Genomic DNA, 20,051 nt, shown 5'->3' with positions numbered 1-20,051 from the left:
ACATCCTATCATTTTGAATTCAATTCAATATCCAATTTCTAGTTTAATTCCCGAAATTTAAGTACAATTTCGTAGCAATTTTAGGTTGATAAACGAAGCAATCTTAGTGGAGTTCGGGTAACCAACCATGGTAGATACTAAGGTCGTATGCTGACAGAGAAGGAGAAATCATCGCCCTGGTGTCAGTGTGGAACGCTGAACAGTACAGTCACGATGGTCCTTCGGCGACACACGGGGTTCGTGCAGACCTTACAAGCCATCCCCAAAAAATACTAGTACAGGGAGCAAATAATCACCCATATTCTGTATTTTGACGAGTTGAAATATTTCGATCGACTTGGCAAATATTTGGTTCGAGTTGTTTTTTCATATGAAGATCTTTCGTTCGAGCCGCTGTTTTTTCGAATGAAATGTCAGTTTTGAACGAAACATAAACCCGTTCGAAATACAGAATAGGGGTGAATATACACCAAACATGGACAATGCTCGACGGGGACTTGAAAGCAGTGGCCATTTTTGTACGTCGTGTGCTTAGGATAATCTTTGACGAGGTATTTGAGAACGGTGATGTAGGAGAAGGATGAACCACAAGCTGACGCAGCTTTTCGTCCCACCCAGTATCCAGAGAATTGCTAAAGCTGGACGGGTACAATGGATGGGACCTTCGCCTCGAATCCGGTTGGTACCAAACGCAGAAGTGCACAGCGTACTAGATGGTTAGACCAAGACGAGCAAGATTTGGAAAATGTGGGGCACTCGAGAAATTGGATAGGGACAACCGTGGACCGAATTTGTTGGCGGGACATTGTTATGCAGGTGGAATCTTGAATAACATCGCACCCGACCCCACCACTCTCGTGTAGCAATTTTAAATCGAAATTCAATTTTTAGTTCAACTTTTATTAATTTAAGTCCGGATCAAAGTTCAAGCTTAAATCCGAATTCTAATCGGTTTCATACATTTTTTTAATTCTAATTTTAAATCTATTTTTAAGTTCCTTGGAGTTCCCTGGCTAGGGTTATCCTGTCTTCTTTATGAAATGTAATATTAAAAATATTCTCATGACATAACTCGAAAGTTCGAAGTTTTTAATCTAATCGACCGGTATTTTTGCGGTAAGTAAATTGAGAAAAAATCATTCCGCCATCCTACTGTAGTAGAGTAGTTCTTTAAAATGATCGACAGAAGAGAGCGAAAACCCGGCCAGTCTCAAAACTTACTCTTTTGGCTCGCTATCGTAAGCAAAACCTCGCAGTGGCTCGCTGGTATAAACATAACATTTTAAGTGCTACGTTGCAGTTGTCAATAAAAGTAAATGTGAAACAACCGAAAGAATTGCTTTTGTCGAGTCGCACCTGAAGAAACTGTTTCACTGGTATTACCTATATGAAAAGGTTAATTTGTCTTTTACGTGTGAAACTAGAGAATGCTACCGCTGCCGGTTGATGCCCCTTCGGGATCAAAAAACCCAGGCTCAGCTTGTGTTATTCACGGACGCGCTGGGCAATAACGCTACATCTCCTCCCCTCCTTCAGAGCTGCGATCAACCTTACAACGATTACTTGATTTTTTCAGGCCAAATCATGGTTGTGCCTAACACCTGCTCCCAGTGGACTTCGAGATTCAAACCAAACATGCGACGACTAGTTCGTTTGACCAGAAACATGGCCTGTTACAAACTTAATTAGGGTAAAGCACCTATTTTAAGCGGTTTAAGTGGATCATTGGTTATTTTACCTTATTATAAGCGAAGGTTGACTAAATGGGATTTATCAGCATTGCACTCTTCTTGTTAATTTTAGTTCTTCAAGCTGTTACCACTGAAAGTCACTATTATTAAGCTAAACTTTTGATTTTTGCATTAAAAATTGAGGCGCTGGAACTAATTTTATTCAGCTTGAATGCATTTTTATCACCAAGGTGGTTTCTTAAGCAATCTTGAATTCTACTGATGTATCGCAAAGTTGTCTCAAATTGTCACTGTGAATATAACATCAAATGACGCAAGCGCTAATATGTCTACTACAATTTGGTATGTGAAAATTGAGTACTTGACTTTTAGAAATGCTGTAATTATTGCTGAAAATAGCCACGTGGCAATTCTTTTCAGTAGTGTAACTTTTTTGACAAGAATTTTTAATACATCATATTTCTTGTCGAAAACACAGCAAATTGTGTTTGTAAAAGTGCATTTAGATTGGCAACATGTGGCATGCCACTTTTTTCAAACTGTTGCCCGATGTTTGCAAGCCACTATGGCAACGTATCACAAATGTTCAGGTGGCGACAGAAGCTACACTGAGTAACAACTACCAACATGTCGCGTATCACATGTTGCATTCCACATGTTGCCGAAAAATTGCCCAGTTTAAACGCACCTTAGGAATTAAATCTATGGTGTTAAGTGATTCAAGATGATGTCCGTATCGAAAGATTCTGAAAATATGAGCAAAATGCTGCATTCTAAGCTCGTTTATTTTAATCGATATATATTTCAAATAAGCGATTCCTCATTAAACCGTTCCTTACCCTAAATTATGGTTCCCATAAATGGACCATGTGTTGGCTTTCAGTACGCATCAAACCCACGAGCATTGCATTCGGATAAATCGAAATATTAATAAAATACGTATAATTATATCCATCATTTTATTGACATTCGTTAACAGTTAATACATTTTGTTTGCAGTTTTTAATGTATAAGAATATCGTGAGCGTATATCATTCAATAATATCTATTTACTTTGCTTAATTCTCAATTTTAAATTATATTTACAAAAAAGATGTTTATTTTACATTCTTCAATGCAGGATTCAATTATTATTTTGTAATTTTTTAAAATAGAAGAACAATATAAAACAGAAGTAACCAATTGTAAAGAACGCGCGTTGAAATCAATACGTAGATTTACATCTGCTTTGCTAATACTTAATAGTCGTTGGCGGATGGGAAATTGGTCTATTTATTCTTTCTGATAACCAGCCTTGTATCTTCAACAACAGAACTTTTTGCTACTAAATGATGATATTGATAAAAGATACATTTTACAAGAGAGACTCCTCTGCCGTGGCTCCTCAATTCAAACACCATTAAAGCTATCAATTGAAAATAGATCCGAAGAGATCAGTTCGCTTTGATACTTATATTACCTACCATATTGGCTACAATTAACTATTTATGACGGAAAGGGCAACTGAAAAAGCCGTATATAATAATCAGTATTAAAACTGTTATATTTCTTCAAATCACAAAAAAAAAACCTTCAGATTCAGAGAAAAACGTCTAGGGTCTCAGAATTATTAAACTAATTCTCAGTAAATTTGAACATTGTTCAAACATGTATATTTCTAGATAATATGCAACGAACTGGGATAAGCTAGATATAACTACCGAACTGGAAGGATTTTGAATAATACTTGAAGCTCGTTTCGAACTTATTTCATACATTTCGTACAAGTCATACTGATTTATAATATTTTAGGCCTCAAACATCTTATAAACAAAGATCGATAGCGCTTATACTGTTACCCTCCTCTACATCAAGTTTTTCACAAACATACATAATAGTTCATCGAGTTCCATTATGTTCATTTTAATTATTGTGACGGTTGCGATAATTGCGGACTGGATGATGGCATATTTGGTTTTGTGCCTCGGAGTAGTAGTAAACTAACGTTACACACATTATAGACTTTTCGCTCACTGTTTTTGCGATTGGTATACCTACTATCTGCTGTCTCGATTGTTGAGTTTGTCCTGGTACAGAGTCGTTGAGAAACAAAATAAAATTAAATTGAAACATAAACATAAAGTGTCATAGGTTTTTCGAATTTCGAACCCATTTTGTGCCCCAAAACAAGATTTCTGTTTTGTGCAAAATTATCGCTTTTGAAATTCGAAAAACTCATGTTCACTGATTACGCTTTGAACAATCAGGATGGACAAGAAAGTCAAAATAGCATATAGTTGATTTTAAATTTTATCGTCAATTACGTTTCTTTTCCCTAAAAAGAGAATCCTCAACATCCAGACGCATACACAATCAACAATTCAACTGAAGGCAGACTCTATATTTTACTGGAATGTGCTTTCAAACGGGGTCTACTCACACGTACACTTCATCTCACAATCGACGACGATCGCTGAGGTCCGACTCGCCGTTCTCGTCGTTGCTGCTTTCGCCGTCGTTGTCACCATTATCCTCTATCGTCCGAGTTCGCTGGCTTGGTTCCGGATCCCTCAGTCCGTTTGGTCTTCCTGCAGCGTTACAGTTTCCCGCTCCCACGGTGTTTGTACCAGCGACGACGGCGTGCCGTCCTTCCGGATACAAAAGACCGGCCTCGCTGCCGCTTAGATTCTGGATGATTGAACTTATGTTGGTCCCCAGACTTTGTCGTTTGATGGGAGTGATATTAAGATTCTTAGGTGATCTTGCTTTTAATTGGTTGGTTTGCTGAAACTGCTGTGGAACATTTTGCTGGGGGACTATGGAATGCGAATGCTGGTAGTTGGTGTGGTCCCGTGATGCAGGAACCATCTTACTCGGATGATATGAAAACTGGGTGGACATGTCCTGCTGGGTCAGGTAGGGCATCGTTAGGGGAGTTGTTTCATTGTACTTACTGGCTTCTTTGATTACCTCGTACTGTGAATCGGGGGCCAAAAATAGGTCCTGCAAGTTTTTTGTTGAACGTCGATGGGCTTCTTGACTTTGTTCGTTTGATGAGTATGGATATGAGGCGATGAAGTTTGAACTATTGGGCTCGGAGGAAAAATCCGGAGCAGCGTTATTGGAATTGGTTAAATTACCACTGCTTGTTGGATTCAAGTTGTTGCTGGGCTCTTGTTGAGGATATGTTACCGATGGGAAGTTTGCACTAGGTGTAGCAGGCGACAGGTCCGTGTAGTCTGTTTTTTCGCCGGACTCTACCGAGCACATACTCTGCCGGGAAATATCTTTATGCATCAACGATGGTCTTGGCATCACCATAGGCTTTTCGAACGTCTCCGGAATAATCTGAGGAAAAGGTAACCTACTGCGGACGGATGGTTCCCGTTTTCCAAATCTCTGAGCAATATAGTCATCAGCCTGTTCTTTGCTGAATTGTTCTGGTTCATGAATTTGTTTATTTTTGTCTTTCACACTTTTGCGTCTTTGGTTGGCATCATCGTAGTAATTGTCATTTTTGACGGACATGTTGCAACAACTGCTAACATCTGCAAAATACACTTCTGACTCAGTTGGTTCCATAATTTTTCCATTCAGAGCCTCAGCCTCTAGAGCTTCGACAGTCTGAAATCCTGTATTTTCAACACCAGTCTTAATTTTTCTGGTCTTCGCGTGCGTTGAAGGAGCTTGGCTACTGCAACTAGGCTCATTATTCGGAAGAGATGGTTCGTTGTACTCATTTTCCGATGTGTCGACGGAATTATGCTGCCCGTGGGATGCATCAGAATTGAACACATTTTGCACATTTACCCTGGCAGCAGGTTGATTCGGTCCTATACTTTTGGCACCAGCTTCGACGCGTTTTTTCGTCTTTCTCAAAGGAAGGGTGTTTGAAAATCGATCTCTTGGTCCATCACTATCCGATGGGGTATTTTCATAGTTATCCTTAGCCGGTTTAAATGCCTGTCGTTTACCTGGGTTTCGGAACGCATTCGGTTGGGATGAGTTATTGTATTGTTGGATGGAATGACTTTCGGAAGCCATTGGGTGTTGGTGGCACTCAAGAATTGCTATATTTGTGGGTGGAACGTTTGATTCAATCATAGGTTGGCACTGAGCTGGATGGATATACTGATAGCGACCCCTGCGGGCTGGACTGTTCGGATCACTGTAAGGGGGTGGCGGTCCCCAAATACCATACTGCTGCTCAATAACATTATACCGCGGTTGATTCGATCCAATTGGACCAGCATCTGCACCAGTAGCTCTGTTTGAGAATCCATATTGTGAGTCCGGGCTATGTGGAGACATGCGTTGTGAGTCGTTTCGCTGCCATGGCATTCTTGGCCAGCTCCATCCAGGCATGCGTCTACCATTTTGATTTAGTCTATTGCCGGCTGGATTCTCTTCTCCTCCAGGGTTAGGTGAATAAAAGTTTCCGGCCTGTCCAGGAGTCCAAAAGCGCTGGTCACCTTCCCAAGGATAGGCAGAAGGCATTACATTCCGGTGGGCGTGACATTGTTCGCAACATCGACAATTCCCATTACGTGCTCCTCCTAGCATTGGACCGGATGGCAGCACCGAAGGCCCCTGCTGTCCAGAGTACAGCGATCTACATCTCAATTCCAACTGTTCCCAGTACATCTTCTTACGCTCGTGACTCAGAAGCTGGTATACAAGCATGCAACTGAACACGGCAACCAAAACGCCGGCTACTGAAAGTCCGAATACAGCACGTAGACACGAGTACAGCGCACCATGTACGACTCCACAGTCGGAGGTTGAATCGAACACAAACCGCACGTTGTCGTCAATGCCTTCTGCTTGTTTTTCGGCCGTAACCGAATAGCACGTGCATGTTCGTGTTTTCTGAGTGTATTCACACTCACGCAACACCTGAAGCCGGCTCATATGCAACACCGTTGTGGTGACCGTCACGAGAGCGCAAGTAAGAGCTGAGGCAAGACCGCAGGCACCGGACAGTTTGATCTGGAAAAAAATATAGAGAATTTATTTTAATCAATGTGCGAACGAACGTGATAATAGATAAGGTACGACACATTCTCTAGGCCACCTAGACTTATTGACACATGACCAAAGCACATGACCAAGTTTATAACGCTGGTTTGATTTTGTTCTAATCTCCGTTCAGTTATTTTGTTAACTTCCAGGCAAATTAAATTGGTTTTCCTGGTGATTTTGCTTTTATCAAAAATTGTTTGCTGCTTTACAACAGTTTCGATTCAGTTTGTGTTCGATTTTTTGTCGTTTGGGTATTTGCATATGTTTTTTTCGGTTTTCTCCAATGGTTTTTTTTTCACCCGAATTTCGAAATTGAAGCGGTTTTTTCACGCGGTTTCGATTTACGCGGAACGCGTCCTTCCCGTAAAAAACGACTTGAGCGTATATCTATTTAATTTTTATATATGAATATACACTCCTGCCTTTCCATTATAGTAAATCTATCCATTAAAATACTTAGTTTGAGTTATTACGTTCAATTAAAACATTTATTTCGTGCGAAGGTCGAAGGATCAAAAATTATTGAAAATTAAGAAAAGCTTGGACACTAGTGGGTAATCCGAAAAATCAAACGTATGCTCATTGAACCGCATAAAGTTATGCGAAATTATTTGAAGGTTTTCAGCAAACTACACCACGATCAAATAAAAGTCAATAAAAACCGAACTTGTTAACAAAGTTTAAACAATCCATTGTGAAATTAGCTTCACACTCAATCATCTCCCAATTTAAGGTCACAGAACCACACAGAATACACAGAAACAGTTCGCAAGATTCGGTACACCAAAAAGCACACCCTTTGGTATAACCGTCTATAAGGCATTACCCTTCTTCTTTATGGACAGACTTCGCAACTGGTTATTAGAGTACAAGATAATTACGGGGCTAGTGTAACGATGCTACTAACTCTAGCAGCACCCGTCAGCCGAGATTCGAACATACGACGATTTTCTTGTTAGACCAGCATCATACCTCGCAGTTGATATTATTTGACCTAAAATGAGCAGAGGTCTAAATCTAACTCCGCCTATGTAAAGCTTGGCTGAATATTAATCTGGACATATAGAAAAACCTATAATTCGAAATTGGAATGTCACAAAAAAACATAAAAGGCTGGATTGCCGTATTTTCATTCAGCTTTAGTTTCACAATATTACATTACATTCAAATCAGTGTTCCTTCCAAGTTTACCGTTATTTCGTATTCGCTGCTTATCCAATACTTCGTTGCGCTTAACATATGTTTTGAAAAGGTGGACTAATTTTGAATGGTGATGAAAAATATAGAAAAGATAATTCAATGAAACAACTTTTCCTTCAATCCAACGTTTTTAGGGTTTCCATAAAACGGTATCGACGCCCTGCCTGGTGACTTTGCAGCAGTTCGCCGAAACCATCGCTATGGCCGATCAAAAGATAGTCATAGGTATATTATTCAACTCTTTCGTGGCCTTGGCGACACTTTGGTCACAAAATTATTAGAGCAAATGCTCCGTTTAAGCTGCACCCGAAAATTTTCTGTTAGTTGCAGTTGGAGGACGTTGGGAGAGTTGGTGATCGACGGCAAAACATTTATCTACAGCTGGTTCAAGTCCCCAAGTGATCCCAAGTAACAGTATGAGTTTTATTTTAATTTTATAGTGGTCTTTACGACTAAAATTGGTCATAAAAACCATGGCATGATGGGCCAAGGGAAGGTTCGGTCGTTCTCTGGGCGACTGTCTGCTAGTTAGAGCCAGCCAGCCTTAACTGACGCTTCCGCATAAACATCTATTTTGGCCAAGTACGGCGAAGGTATACCGTCTCAACCGCAGTTTACATGGATTTAAGCAAGCGGCATGAGTGTGCAACAAAACCATCAACAGCGTCTTCAAACAAGCTGGATTTCGTGAGTCAACTGCAGATGCATGCCTCTATCTTCGGACTAAGAATGACCAGAACTCGTTCCTTCTCATTTACGCTAACGATATTCTGGTTGTGTGCAGCAGCGAGGAAGAGTTTCAGAAATCGTTAAACACCTGAAACGATGTTTCAAGTTGACTGTGTTATGCGACATCCAGCTGTTTCTTGGGACTCAGGTGCCTAAATCTACAAAAGGTTACTGTTTAAACCAACAGGCACACATAACGAAACTTGCCAGTCAGTTTGGTCTCACGGTTGTGAAAGGGTCCAAAATTCCAATGGATCCAGGATATCAGCAAAAGGAGGAGAATTCGGTGGAACTACCAAGAAGCGACTTTTACCAAAGCCTGGTAGCCTACCAAGAGATTTGCTGTATATCGCGGTGAATTCACGACCGGACATCTCCATTAGATCCTCGATCTTGGGACGTTCCGTCAGCCAACCAAGGATTGGAACGAGGCTAAAAGGGTACTACGGTGCCTTGTACATACAGGACACTTTGTGGTGCAGCTCGGATCATCAAACACTACATTGGAAGTCTACTGCGACGCAGATTAGGCCGGGAACACATACGACAGAAAATCAACTTCTAGTTTCCTCATTTTCCTCGGAGTCGTGAGCTGGGCTTCAAGGAAGCAATCGTGCGTGGCTCTATTATCCCCAGAAGCGAAATTCATTGCACTAGCCGAAGCATGCCAAGAACTTCAATGGATACTAAAGCTATTGAACGACTTCAGAAAGCCAATTGGTCATCCGATTTGCATCCGCGAAAATAATCAGAGCTGTATCCGGCAAGTGGAAAACGAGTTGTTAGATCCGCGATCGAAGCATGTTGATGTGAAATACTGCTTCATCAAAGACATGAAAAATAAGAATGTCATCAGTTTGCTGTACTGTCCGACCGAAGACATGTTGACAGATATGATGAAGAAACCGTTAGCAAGCATTAAATTAGCAAAGCTAAGGGAATTCCAGCCTTCGATGTCGAGGAGGAGTGTTAGTTTTCCGAATCGAAGCAATTTGTGAATTAATTTTCAATTTTTTTCGAGAAGAGAAATACAATTAGTCGTTAGTCACCTGCCAATCAATTCATATTATTTCCTCGTTCCTTCCGAATATGAATATCCAATTATTAGCTGCATACCACTCTGACACCAAGTAGTGACAGCTGGCTAAATCAGGCCAGCATATAACGGTAACTTTATGTCGCATAGGACATAATGACGTCATGTTCTTTTGGAAACACGTTTTGACAGTTTTTTTAATACAAGGAATCTGCTATCTATAGTCAAGGGGGCCCTGTAGCCACAAGATTGTCGAGTCTACCTTGACAAGCGAGTGGTCATTGATTTAAATCTTAGTAGAATCAGACCATTCGATGTTAAGTGACTTTAGTATGGGTTTATTCTCAAGCCCCTCTACCCAAGTAACATTTTTGTTGTGTAATAGCTTATCAAGCACTTGTGCCATGGAAATTAGCTGTACAATAGTTTAATAAGCTATTATATAACAAAAATGTTACTTGGGTACATATTTCCTTCCTATTGAATTCTGCATTTACCAACATTGGGACCTCTTGACGAATGGCACTTGCATAAGATGCGATTGAAGCGCCTTGTCCAAGGATAAATTATAACTTGTTCCACTACCTAGTTCAAGGAATAAAATTCGGAATGTAAAAGAACTCGTCTTTACCGAGCATGAAGCCTCTAACCGGGGCTAGTTATAAGAATGGTACTTGCTTGAGGTACGATTGAAAAGCTTCTTGTTCAAGGGCAAATTATATCTAGTCTCCGTGCTTCCTGCTTCTAGACTGAGACGAGACGTGCCAACACATAGCAAATTAGACCATTTTAGACCAGCCGTTGATTGGCGAATTGGACTACTTTGCACGCATGAAAAAACATGAAAAAAAATCAACATCAGCATCAGCAGCTAGACAACGTGTGAAAAGTATCGAAAGTATCGCAAAGAAGACAAACAAGCCAATTGTTACGTCTCGTCTCAGGTTGGGTAGTAAAAACCTAAGGTAGTAAAAACCAGAAAAGAAAAAAAGGAGGTGAAAACACCGACATTGACACTTTAAGCACGCATAATGAACATAATGAACAGCAGTTCGTTCACACGATAGCGATACTGCAAAAAGAACGAAGTGCGGAATACAACACTTGGACGGTATCACAATAGATCAAAATACTGGTCGCAGTCATAATGTATGTAGGACCTATAGCCTTCTCAAGCCTTAACTGATGTTTACTGGCACTGTAAGACCTATAGCCTTCTCGTGAGAAGATATTCCGTGTGGTTTGATAGTTGGCATCTACTGTTTTACCTGACTCACTGCGAATATACGTGCTATTGAAATAAAACGTAACGTTTTATTCGTTTATAACGCATATGCAGCTAATATCGATAACAAACGATTTTTTATAAGTTGTGCTTTTGTTACTGCATTTAACTTGTAAAAAGTTGCATAAATAACAACTCAGTTTCACAATTCAATTATTGCGTACTACTGGCACTTGAAACATTACGCACTGTTAATTTTGGCATTTTTAGCACTTTAGTCAACTTTGATCCAGTCCAGATTTTTTTTACGTCGTTCGAGTTTCATTCTGTACTGCTTCGGTGAAATCGATTTATTTTTATCCATATTTATTCTATTTCATTCTATTTCATTCTATATCATGCCATAAATTCATTATATGATCATCTTAAGGGAGGGTCAGAATACAGAGGCATCATATGAGTGGAAGACTGGAGGATGGGGTGATTAGTCATCCGGAATTACCAGGAGGAAACTCCTGAAGGTCTGAAACAATATTTATAATGCATTCTTCGAACAACCAAACTATCACGTGCGTAAAAGTTGCAGCAGTAAAATTGATTATTACACAGCCCAAACTCTTAACCCTTCTGCAACAGCTTTGATGTGAAATTCATTTGACAATCAAATCTACTGTAAGCCCACATACCCTGGCAGGTCCTTGAACTGATGGTGGCTTCCCCTATACATACATTCATACATAGGGTAGATGCTCCAGTAATGGAGGGATTATGTCGGTGGATAGTGTGTAAAGACAATTTGAACGCTCAATTTAGCAGTTTCCAATTGAACTACATGATAATATGGTGCACCATAATGTTGGCTTTAAATACATACCAAAATTATACGATTCTGCTGGTTGATATATCTAAAATATTGCTTTTCCTGACATTAGTATATGCTCCCAAAGTAGTGGTAATGTTCCTATAATAGTGGAAAATTTGCCTATAATAGTGGAATGTTGTTTACCGTCTTAGCAACGCATGCAGCGAGCATGGGAGCAGGTGGATAACAGCGTAGGCTTGTTAAAATGCTATGGATTGTAACGAATTTCTTAAGCAATTACACTTGATTGGTCCGCTGATAAGGAATTTGCAATTTTTGTACCAACATCTTGAATTTTAACTGTGAATCTAAGATAAAACTGTTAACAAATATATATTTAACAATAGAAAACTGAAATTATCTCGAAATCCGCCAAAATTATGATATATTTCGAGTTTCCACCACTACTGGTGCTACCACAACTACTGGAGCATCTACCCTACCTATATAGGTACAAACCGTACAAACAAATGTTGTATTCTATCCTATTGCAAATGTTTAGGGCTCCAGATTCTGCCTAGGACCCCTCCTAGTAGTCTAGGTGACTAGCGTTGGAAATTGAGCAGAGGTTAAAATAAGCTCATAAGTCTATTTGAGCACTGGCGTTTACCTAGGTGACTCCGCTCAAATCTAATCAAAAATCTAATGGGGCCTGTAAGGTGAGGTGAGGATGACTGTAAGAATAGGCCCGGTGAGCGAAATGAGGTGAGTAAGGTGACTGTAAGAATAGGGCCCAAACTTTACATATACAAAAGAATTTCTGTCTGGTTGTTTGTCTGTATGTTCTTTATAGACTCAGAAACTACTGAACCGAGCGGCGTGAAAATTTGTATGTAGGGGTTTTTGGGGCCGGGAAAAGTTCTTACGATGGTTAGAGACCCCTTTCCCTCTAATAGAGGGGGCTTTCATACATAAGAAACACAAATTTCTGCATAACTCGAGAACTAATTAAACAAATTGAATCAAATTTGGTATGTTTGGGTTTTTGGAGGCAGGATTTTTTCTATGGTTTTTTCTTCCTGACGAGTCCATAGTCACTGCGACCAGTATCGTTAATCTATTGTGATATAGCTTGGGTAATTGCTGTGTAACCTTCACTGGATTTTTTGCTAGAATCGCTATTGAGTGAACGATATGCTTATTAAATTTTATACGTGCTTGTGTGTACTGGGGTTTACCCTTCCTTCAATGCTAGCTCTACTTTACATACCGTTATGGTCAACCGAGAATTGGTTTTCCGTGAAATGGTTTTTGCGGTTGGAAAATTCGGCGAAATGTTATAAAATCACGGCGAATATTTGAATGTTATCAGCTTTATTTTATCTGGCGTAGCAATGGGGGGAACTGTTTTCTACTTTACTGTGAGGAAACTTGAAAATTCGTATTTTAATGTATTCTGAATCATCTAAGGTTGAACTTCTCAGAAACTTGCAAAGCTTGAGATCGTGACAGAGGTTATCCGAGATTAGCAATTTATGTATAGCACAGTTTAATTTGGGGCAATATAAAGTTTTCTGGGTCAGCTAGAATGTTATATAATAACAAATCAGAACGATAATTTAGTTAATGATTTTTTTCTGAGTATCAAATAGAATAGAAAAAGGCAGTAAAATTCATATAACCTTAGTTTTGGACCTCTATTTTAACACACAGACAAAGTATAGCTCTAGCCATCCCAAGCCCCTACCTAGCGCCTCCACGTGGCCATACCTGGTAATTCTCTATTGAGTAGCCAAGCTAGGAGGTGCGTTGCTGGGTGGTTCCCGGCTGCCTGGTCTCAAAACCGCGGTTTTGGGCAGACGGCGGAGCCACACGGCCTAGCTAATAGGTAAGCCTAATAAGTTATTTTAATTATTTTTTTCGTTTTAGCTTATGAAGCATCTCCTGCTATATAGTAAAAACTGGCCAAAACGAGTTTTAATACTGCACATGGATACCAGAATGAAAAATTAAATTAACTTTTAAAAATTAAAATTAAATAAGAAGCATTTATGGAACCCAAAGGACGCTACTCTATTCCATACGAAGGACTGCTGGTGAGATTGTTCTATTTTTATCATTTATACCACATTTCATCTTAATATCATATCATATATTAACAGTATTATTATTGATATCATAAATGTGGAAGGCTGGATGACGGAGTGGATTGCCAACCTGAATCCTTAAGGTCTGAAGCAAATATGGCACTTCTCAATTCAAAACAAACAAATCATCACGTGGGTTAAAGTTGGTATAGCGAAATTGATTATTACATGGAAGGATCCTAATGCTGGAAGGCGACTCTTATAACCCCGGAATGCGCACAAGTGCCTCTGCTTGTGGGTCCGCCCAATCCCTTTTGGCCCTTCTGTAACAGCATTAGTGTGAAATTCATTTGATAATCAAATTTGGATCTACTGTAATTCTACCCACATACATTGGCAAGTCCTTGAAATGATGGTGGCTTTCCCCTACTACTACTACTACTCTATTTTAACACACAGACAAAGTTTACCTCAAAAAATATTATTTAAATTTTTACAAACTGGCGTCCGCCCTGGTTGTGAAACATCTATGTGTGGGTATATTAAAGTAGTGTAGGTAAACAGATGCAATGTTTAATTTCATACCAGAAATTAGGAGAATGGCAGTAGAATACGACGAAAATATAACACGCCCTCTCCGTCGAAAAAAGAGGAAATATGGAATTGACCTACAGCAGCCGAAACAACCAGCTCAAAAATAAATTGGGATCAACTAAAGACCCGATTGAAGAACATAGAAAATCCGGGATTTATGAAATCAGTTGCCCACATTGCGAAAAGGTTTACATCGGCCAGGCTAGAAGGAATCTGGAAACACATACTAAAGAACACTTGGCAGAGGTAACAAAAGCATCAAGAGATGACGAAAAGGGTCCGATACACCATTTTAGATCAAAAGTGGCTAAGCATATCTTCAATTACAACCATCCGCTGACCATTGACAACGCAAAAGTAATGAACAACTGCTCTGCGTGGAAGATGGATGAAACGGGGAGTTTAGAGATTTACAAGAGATGCTCCTCCTTTAGTAAAGAAACAAAGACCCTGGAAACGGTTACCCTTGGCTTTTTAAATATGTGCCAAAACGCAGACATATAGAGACACATTCAGACGAAATAACTTCTGGATAAAAAATTTCGCTCTTTCTCCTTTGTCGGACCCCAGATTTACATTATTTTGAAAATTCTAGGTTTTTTTCATGTTTTACTTAATTCTTCTTAGATTTCAAACTCTTGCATAAGACTAGTGTTCGACATCGGAACGAAAATTGAAGTCCGGGTTCCGGTCCGGTCCGGTTAAAAGGCGGCACGAACTTTGTTATTCCGACTTTCCGACTATAAAGATTCAGGTTCCGGAACCGGAACAGAGCCAAATCGGACCGGAATAAAGTCAGAATAACAAAGTTCGTGCCGTTTTTTGCCGGACCGAACCGGAACCCGGACCTCAATTTTCGTTTCGATGACCACTTAAACTACCTACATTAAAATTAGTTTACCTACACCAACTTTGGTATACCTACACATAGGTTACGCCGTCCTAAGCAGCAAATTGAACATTGCATCTGTTTACCTACACTAATTTGTATACCCACCCATAGATACGTAATCTTAAGCTCTTATAAAAACTGTAAAATTGCTTTGGCTAATTTAGTTTGAAAACAGATTTGAAAATTGTCTTCAGCAAAAAGATACGTAGATCTTCAAACTTTCAAATGCTTTAAAAAGATTCGAAATTGAATAATCTGATCAAAAGCTATAACCAAAAAACAAAACCTGTTTCATGACCGGGGACATAATGACATTTTTATTTGTCTGAAATATTTGCACCAAGCATCTTGAAATAAAATATCAAAAAAACAGCACTTACCAAATAGCTGTATCGGTTTCTTCGTCTCGCCAAACTCATTATGCATATTCCTGTGACCATGAGCTACAAAAAGGAAAGAATTGTTTAACATTTCTGTACTTAAACAAGAAGCAATATTGTACAAACCAGTGTAGCAGGAACGAATGTTGGAACAGTTTCGAAATATCCCACGGTACTGGTGTAAGATCGCAGCAAAAAGTATATGCCCAGAAACAATATACCCAGAAGACAGGAAATACCACCACATATCAGACACCAGATTACGTACTTTCGCACCCCGGAAGTTGTTGGAGCTGTGAAAAGAAAAAACAAGTAGTTCTGTTTAAATCATCTCATGTTTACTATTCGCGTCAATATTAACCAGCTGTAGCGGATGGCGGACGTGGTGGTTCCACTGGTGGAGGTGCCCAGGTGCAGGTGGGCACACTGTACTGCACTACTTGCATGAACGGGTAGCCATGCATTTTGGAAAACTTGTAATAATACTGTTGTGTCTCTTGTATTAAGGGAAAAGCTAGTTGCCTCCTATTGTTTTAGTCACCAAAGCTTTATCACAATCTTCTTTTTTCTGTACAAACTGCTCACATATCTGGACTGTACACATCAGATAAGCGCTATATGTAATAATATGACTAGGTTGTACTATCTAATTATGGCTTTGTCATTTTTATTGTCTTTACTTATATTCTTTTGCACGATTTTGAGGGAAAATGAATTGAAATCTTATGAACATAATCGGAAAAATCAGTAAAAATACTGTCTTACTGATAAATCATCTCCGCTCGACGCTTGTTATACAACCATACTAAATTACTGCCAAAATCTACAAAGTAGAACGGAATTTAAATGCTTTCCTTGCGTTGCACGTGAATACCAGCAACAAAAAAGCACTACTTCTTCACATTCCACGAAATGTTGAAAACCACACTTTCAATTCACATATTGCTTCGTTCATACACGAATAAATTCGTTCTAAAAAGCACACAGTTCAAACATCTTCAGCGGACCGTCCCTATCACATATTGCTACTGAAAAAAATATCAAAGCATATATTTTGACATACTAGCAGGATATGTGAAGGCATTTTCCCACCCTCGATTGTTGTTTCCATAAGATAATGGTATGGTCCATGTTTGCGCAAACGCGAACGAACTCGAACTAACTGTCCGAACAACCCCCTGTTATCACCCTGGGATGGTAGATATCTAGCAAGATGCATCCTTTTACCTATACGGATGCTGTGAAATGGTTTAAAAAGAACGTTACAAAAATTTTAATTCTGATGACGTATTCAAAAATGAAAGTGTACATATGCGCAATAATTGAAATATACCATAATTTATTTCAAACAGCAACACTTGAACTGAGGACAGTTATGGAATATTACATTTCTATAACTTTGTCCATACCAGAATGTTTATTTTTGTCAAATTCGTGACCAATATGATAACATTCCTGAATTCCAAACCCAAACGTCTTTAGGGGAAAGGTCTAGAAATCTTTTGATTCTATTTGAGAAGTCACAACAAGCCAATATGAATAATTCATATATTATTGTTACGACGGGGACATTGACTTGTCAAGATTTTAGTATTTATGGAGTTATATGCAGTTATAATCTTCAAAAAATTGTTTATTTTTGTTTGTTTGTTGGAATCAAAAATATGAAATTTTTTGGACACTTATGTAATGAAGCGTTAGAGCAATTAAAAAGTGCTTTCGAGACTTCAAACGCGTTTTGCTCAAACCTATATTTTAAAGACGATCAGCAAGATTAGCCGAAAATGCCTGAACCATGCTAAGGTTTCAAGTTACTTATTAGTAACTAATCAACGATTTTTACGCAACGATAATTATTTTGCATTTTGTAAGCCGTACAAAGACCTACATTTTCAGAAGCTGTCAAATAGAAAATAGGATCCTGTGTTCCATAATTTCCCAATATACTATTGAAAATCTAAAGCTTACCATTTTCGACACGCTGCAGAGTTCGGGTTCTAGGAGCAGGTCGCGGAGGAAGTGGTGGCCCTCGATCATCTTCGGAAATCTCCTCTTCCAGTTTGTTGGTGCTGTTATCGCTGTACACTTCGATATGGTTTGTATACTTCCGTTCGTTCTCGAACCGTGCAGGTGAATTCAGTCTCGAGTTATTTTGGTTGGATCTGATGCAGAATGCTTTCATTATTGTTCGATCGGATTGGCAGAATAAATGATCGATACTTACAGTGCTATTTTCTTACTGTCTAGGTTCACGTCTAACACGCTAAGAGTATTTTCGTCGCAAGACCCCGGCACGCTGGAACCTTGCATCGGATGATGTTTGGTATTATCACAGGAGCTGGAACTAGATGGCATATATCGATGGTGGTGTTGTAGAACTGCAATGCTATTGTCGCTATTATAGTCATCCACCTCGGCGCTGGTTATATTATACGCCGGATCATGGCGTTGATGGTAATGATCCAAAACTACACGATGGTGCTGCTGGGGTGAGTCTATGTTTGACTGAACCGTCATTGTTTCCTCTGTTATCGTACGTCTTCACCTGAAATTGTCAGCTTCCATTCATCGAAACGTTCTTCACAAAGAATACTGAAAACGAATGAAAAGGTCAAAAGTTAGTTAACGGGCTTGCACACTCATACAGGAAATAGCTGCATAAAAGGTACGACCCAAACGATCGTCGATCGATGATTTTTTGGAAATTCGTTTCAATCAAGACGAAACCGTCCCTTGAAAGGTTATCTATAGTCCCTACGGCAATAGACGGCACACAAGCGTTCCCAATTGTTAATCTGCAGCACGATCTGCAGCAAGGCAGTTCGTACCTGTCTTCGAAAAAGATGATGGAAAAAAGGTTTTTTTCTTTTGTTTGTTCTAAACTTGTGAAGTTACAAATTTAAGCTATAGGCACATTCGTCAGGTAGTTTCAGGTAGATATTTTGAGCACCGTAAATAATTCTGATTGCGTGAGAAATCGGCATAGCATCAAATTACTAGAAATAGGATGACAAAAAATTGGATAATTTATTACCATCTCAGAGAGTAAATAAGTGAAACATAAATTCGAAGGAGGACATTCCTTTCTTGACTTTCATTATTTTTCACAGATATTTGGTAATTTGGAACGAAATAACTGATAGTTTACTCTAACTGATAGCGCAAAGGATCCGATTCGTTCGGACACTTGAGTAATGAGAACACTTTGATTTCACTGAACTAAACTTCTTTAAACTGAATAAACTTTATTCTGCGATGCGAGAGCGAGTGTATATTTCGCGACGGTTTGGTTACAACTGACTGGTGCCTCTATGTACTACATTCGGCTGGCCGGCGAGATCGAAATGATAGCGAATTGAGAGAACTCTACACAGCTGATAGCGATCTGTACTGATAAGAGATAGAACGAATAATGCATGTGATAAAAAGGGACCTAATTATCATCGATCGTGTGGATCGTGTTGGGGGTGTTCAATTAGTTTGATATCTATCTAATATTCTCGCAAACATGCCGGCCGCCTTGAAATCTCTCAGATTTCAATCTAAACTACTGTCTTACTCTAACTGATTAGTAACGAAATTTTCTTATATACTAGTGCACTATTTTGAATTTTTGTTTTGTATACTACGATCGCCTGGTTGACCGATTATATACTGTATGTATACTGTTCAGATTGGTTTATTGTTCTGCTACAGCTGATTCTGCTCGAGCGATCGTCTGCTATTGTGACTGATCGTGATTCAATTCGTGGTAAGCATTAGACTGCGACTGCTGCTGATCTGTGGTGACGATGCATTCGACTGCAGGTAAAATGCATTCGACGGTCATGGTTGATGTTGTTTCTGATCGATTGCTACGTTGTAGAACGGTGACGACCTTCCGTCGTCGGTCTGCTGTTTCGACATTCGTCGACTGGGACTGGAACATCCTGCTGCTTCGACTTCCGACTGCTTCGGGGTTCGATGTTGCGCGCTGGCTGGATTGCTTTATGATCGACCGATGGATTGATTGGACTGACGAGGGTGGTTACGACAGGTTGCGGTTGCGACCTGATCCTCTGCTGAATCCAGTCCCCGATGGTGGTGCGATGATGCTCTGGAACGGAGGCCTTGTGGCCTCCGCTGACGCCCTACTGGCGCCCGATGATAGCTCCTTCCGCGGTGGAAGTGCTTTACCGACGAAACGTTGATGACCCGTGGATATCTGTCGACGACTGCGATGACTTCATATGGACGACTACTGCGATGAGACCGTTGAAACGGAATGGCCATTTCCGTCGACGATTATAGCGTAGTGTCCGGGAGATGGAATAGCGCTCTTCAACCTCCGGAATTGCATCGACCGATTGTACCTCAAAAATCATCAAACGTGGAACAGAATTTAGCTTGCGTATTGTGAATTACAACCCTTTTG

At 39.7% G+C, this 20,051-nt stretch overlaps 1 protein-coding gene across 1 annotated transcript; it reads right to left on the bottom strand.

The window, feature by feature from the left end:
- Positions 1 to 4,124: 4,124 nt before the first annotated feature.
- LOC128736275 (uncharacterized) lies at positions 4,125 to 18,154 on the bottom strand. Its single transcript, XM_053830749.1, has 5 exons — positions 17,862 to 18,154; positions 17,606 to 17,799; positions 15,764 to 15,930; positions 15,638 to 15,700; positions 4,125 to 6,659 (listed from the first exon to the last, which is right to left on the bottom strand). Exons 1-5 carry the CDS (start codon positions 18,152 to 18,154, stop codon positions 4,125 to 4,127), a joined length of 3,252 nt encoding a protein of 1,083 aa, XP_053686724.1.
- Positions 18,155 to 20,051: the final 1,897 nt, after the last annotated feature.

This window comes from Sabethes cyaneus, chromosome 2 (assembly GCF_943734655.1).
Source record: "Sabethes cyaneus chromosome 2, idSabCyanKW18_F2, whole genome shotgun sequence".
Classification (NCBI taxonomy): domain Eukaryota; kingdom Metazoa; phylum Arthropoda; class Insecta; order Diptera; family Culicidae; genus Sabethes; species Sabethes cyaneus.
The sequence above is the reverse complement of the archived record's forward strand: the minus strand, read 5'-3'. Positions and strand labels throughout refer to the sequence as shown.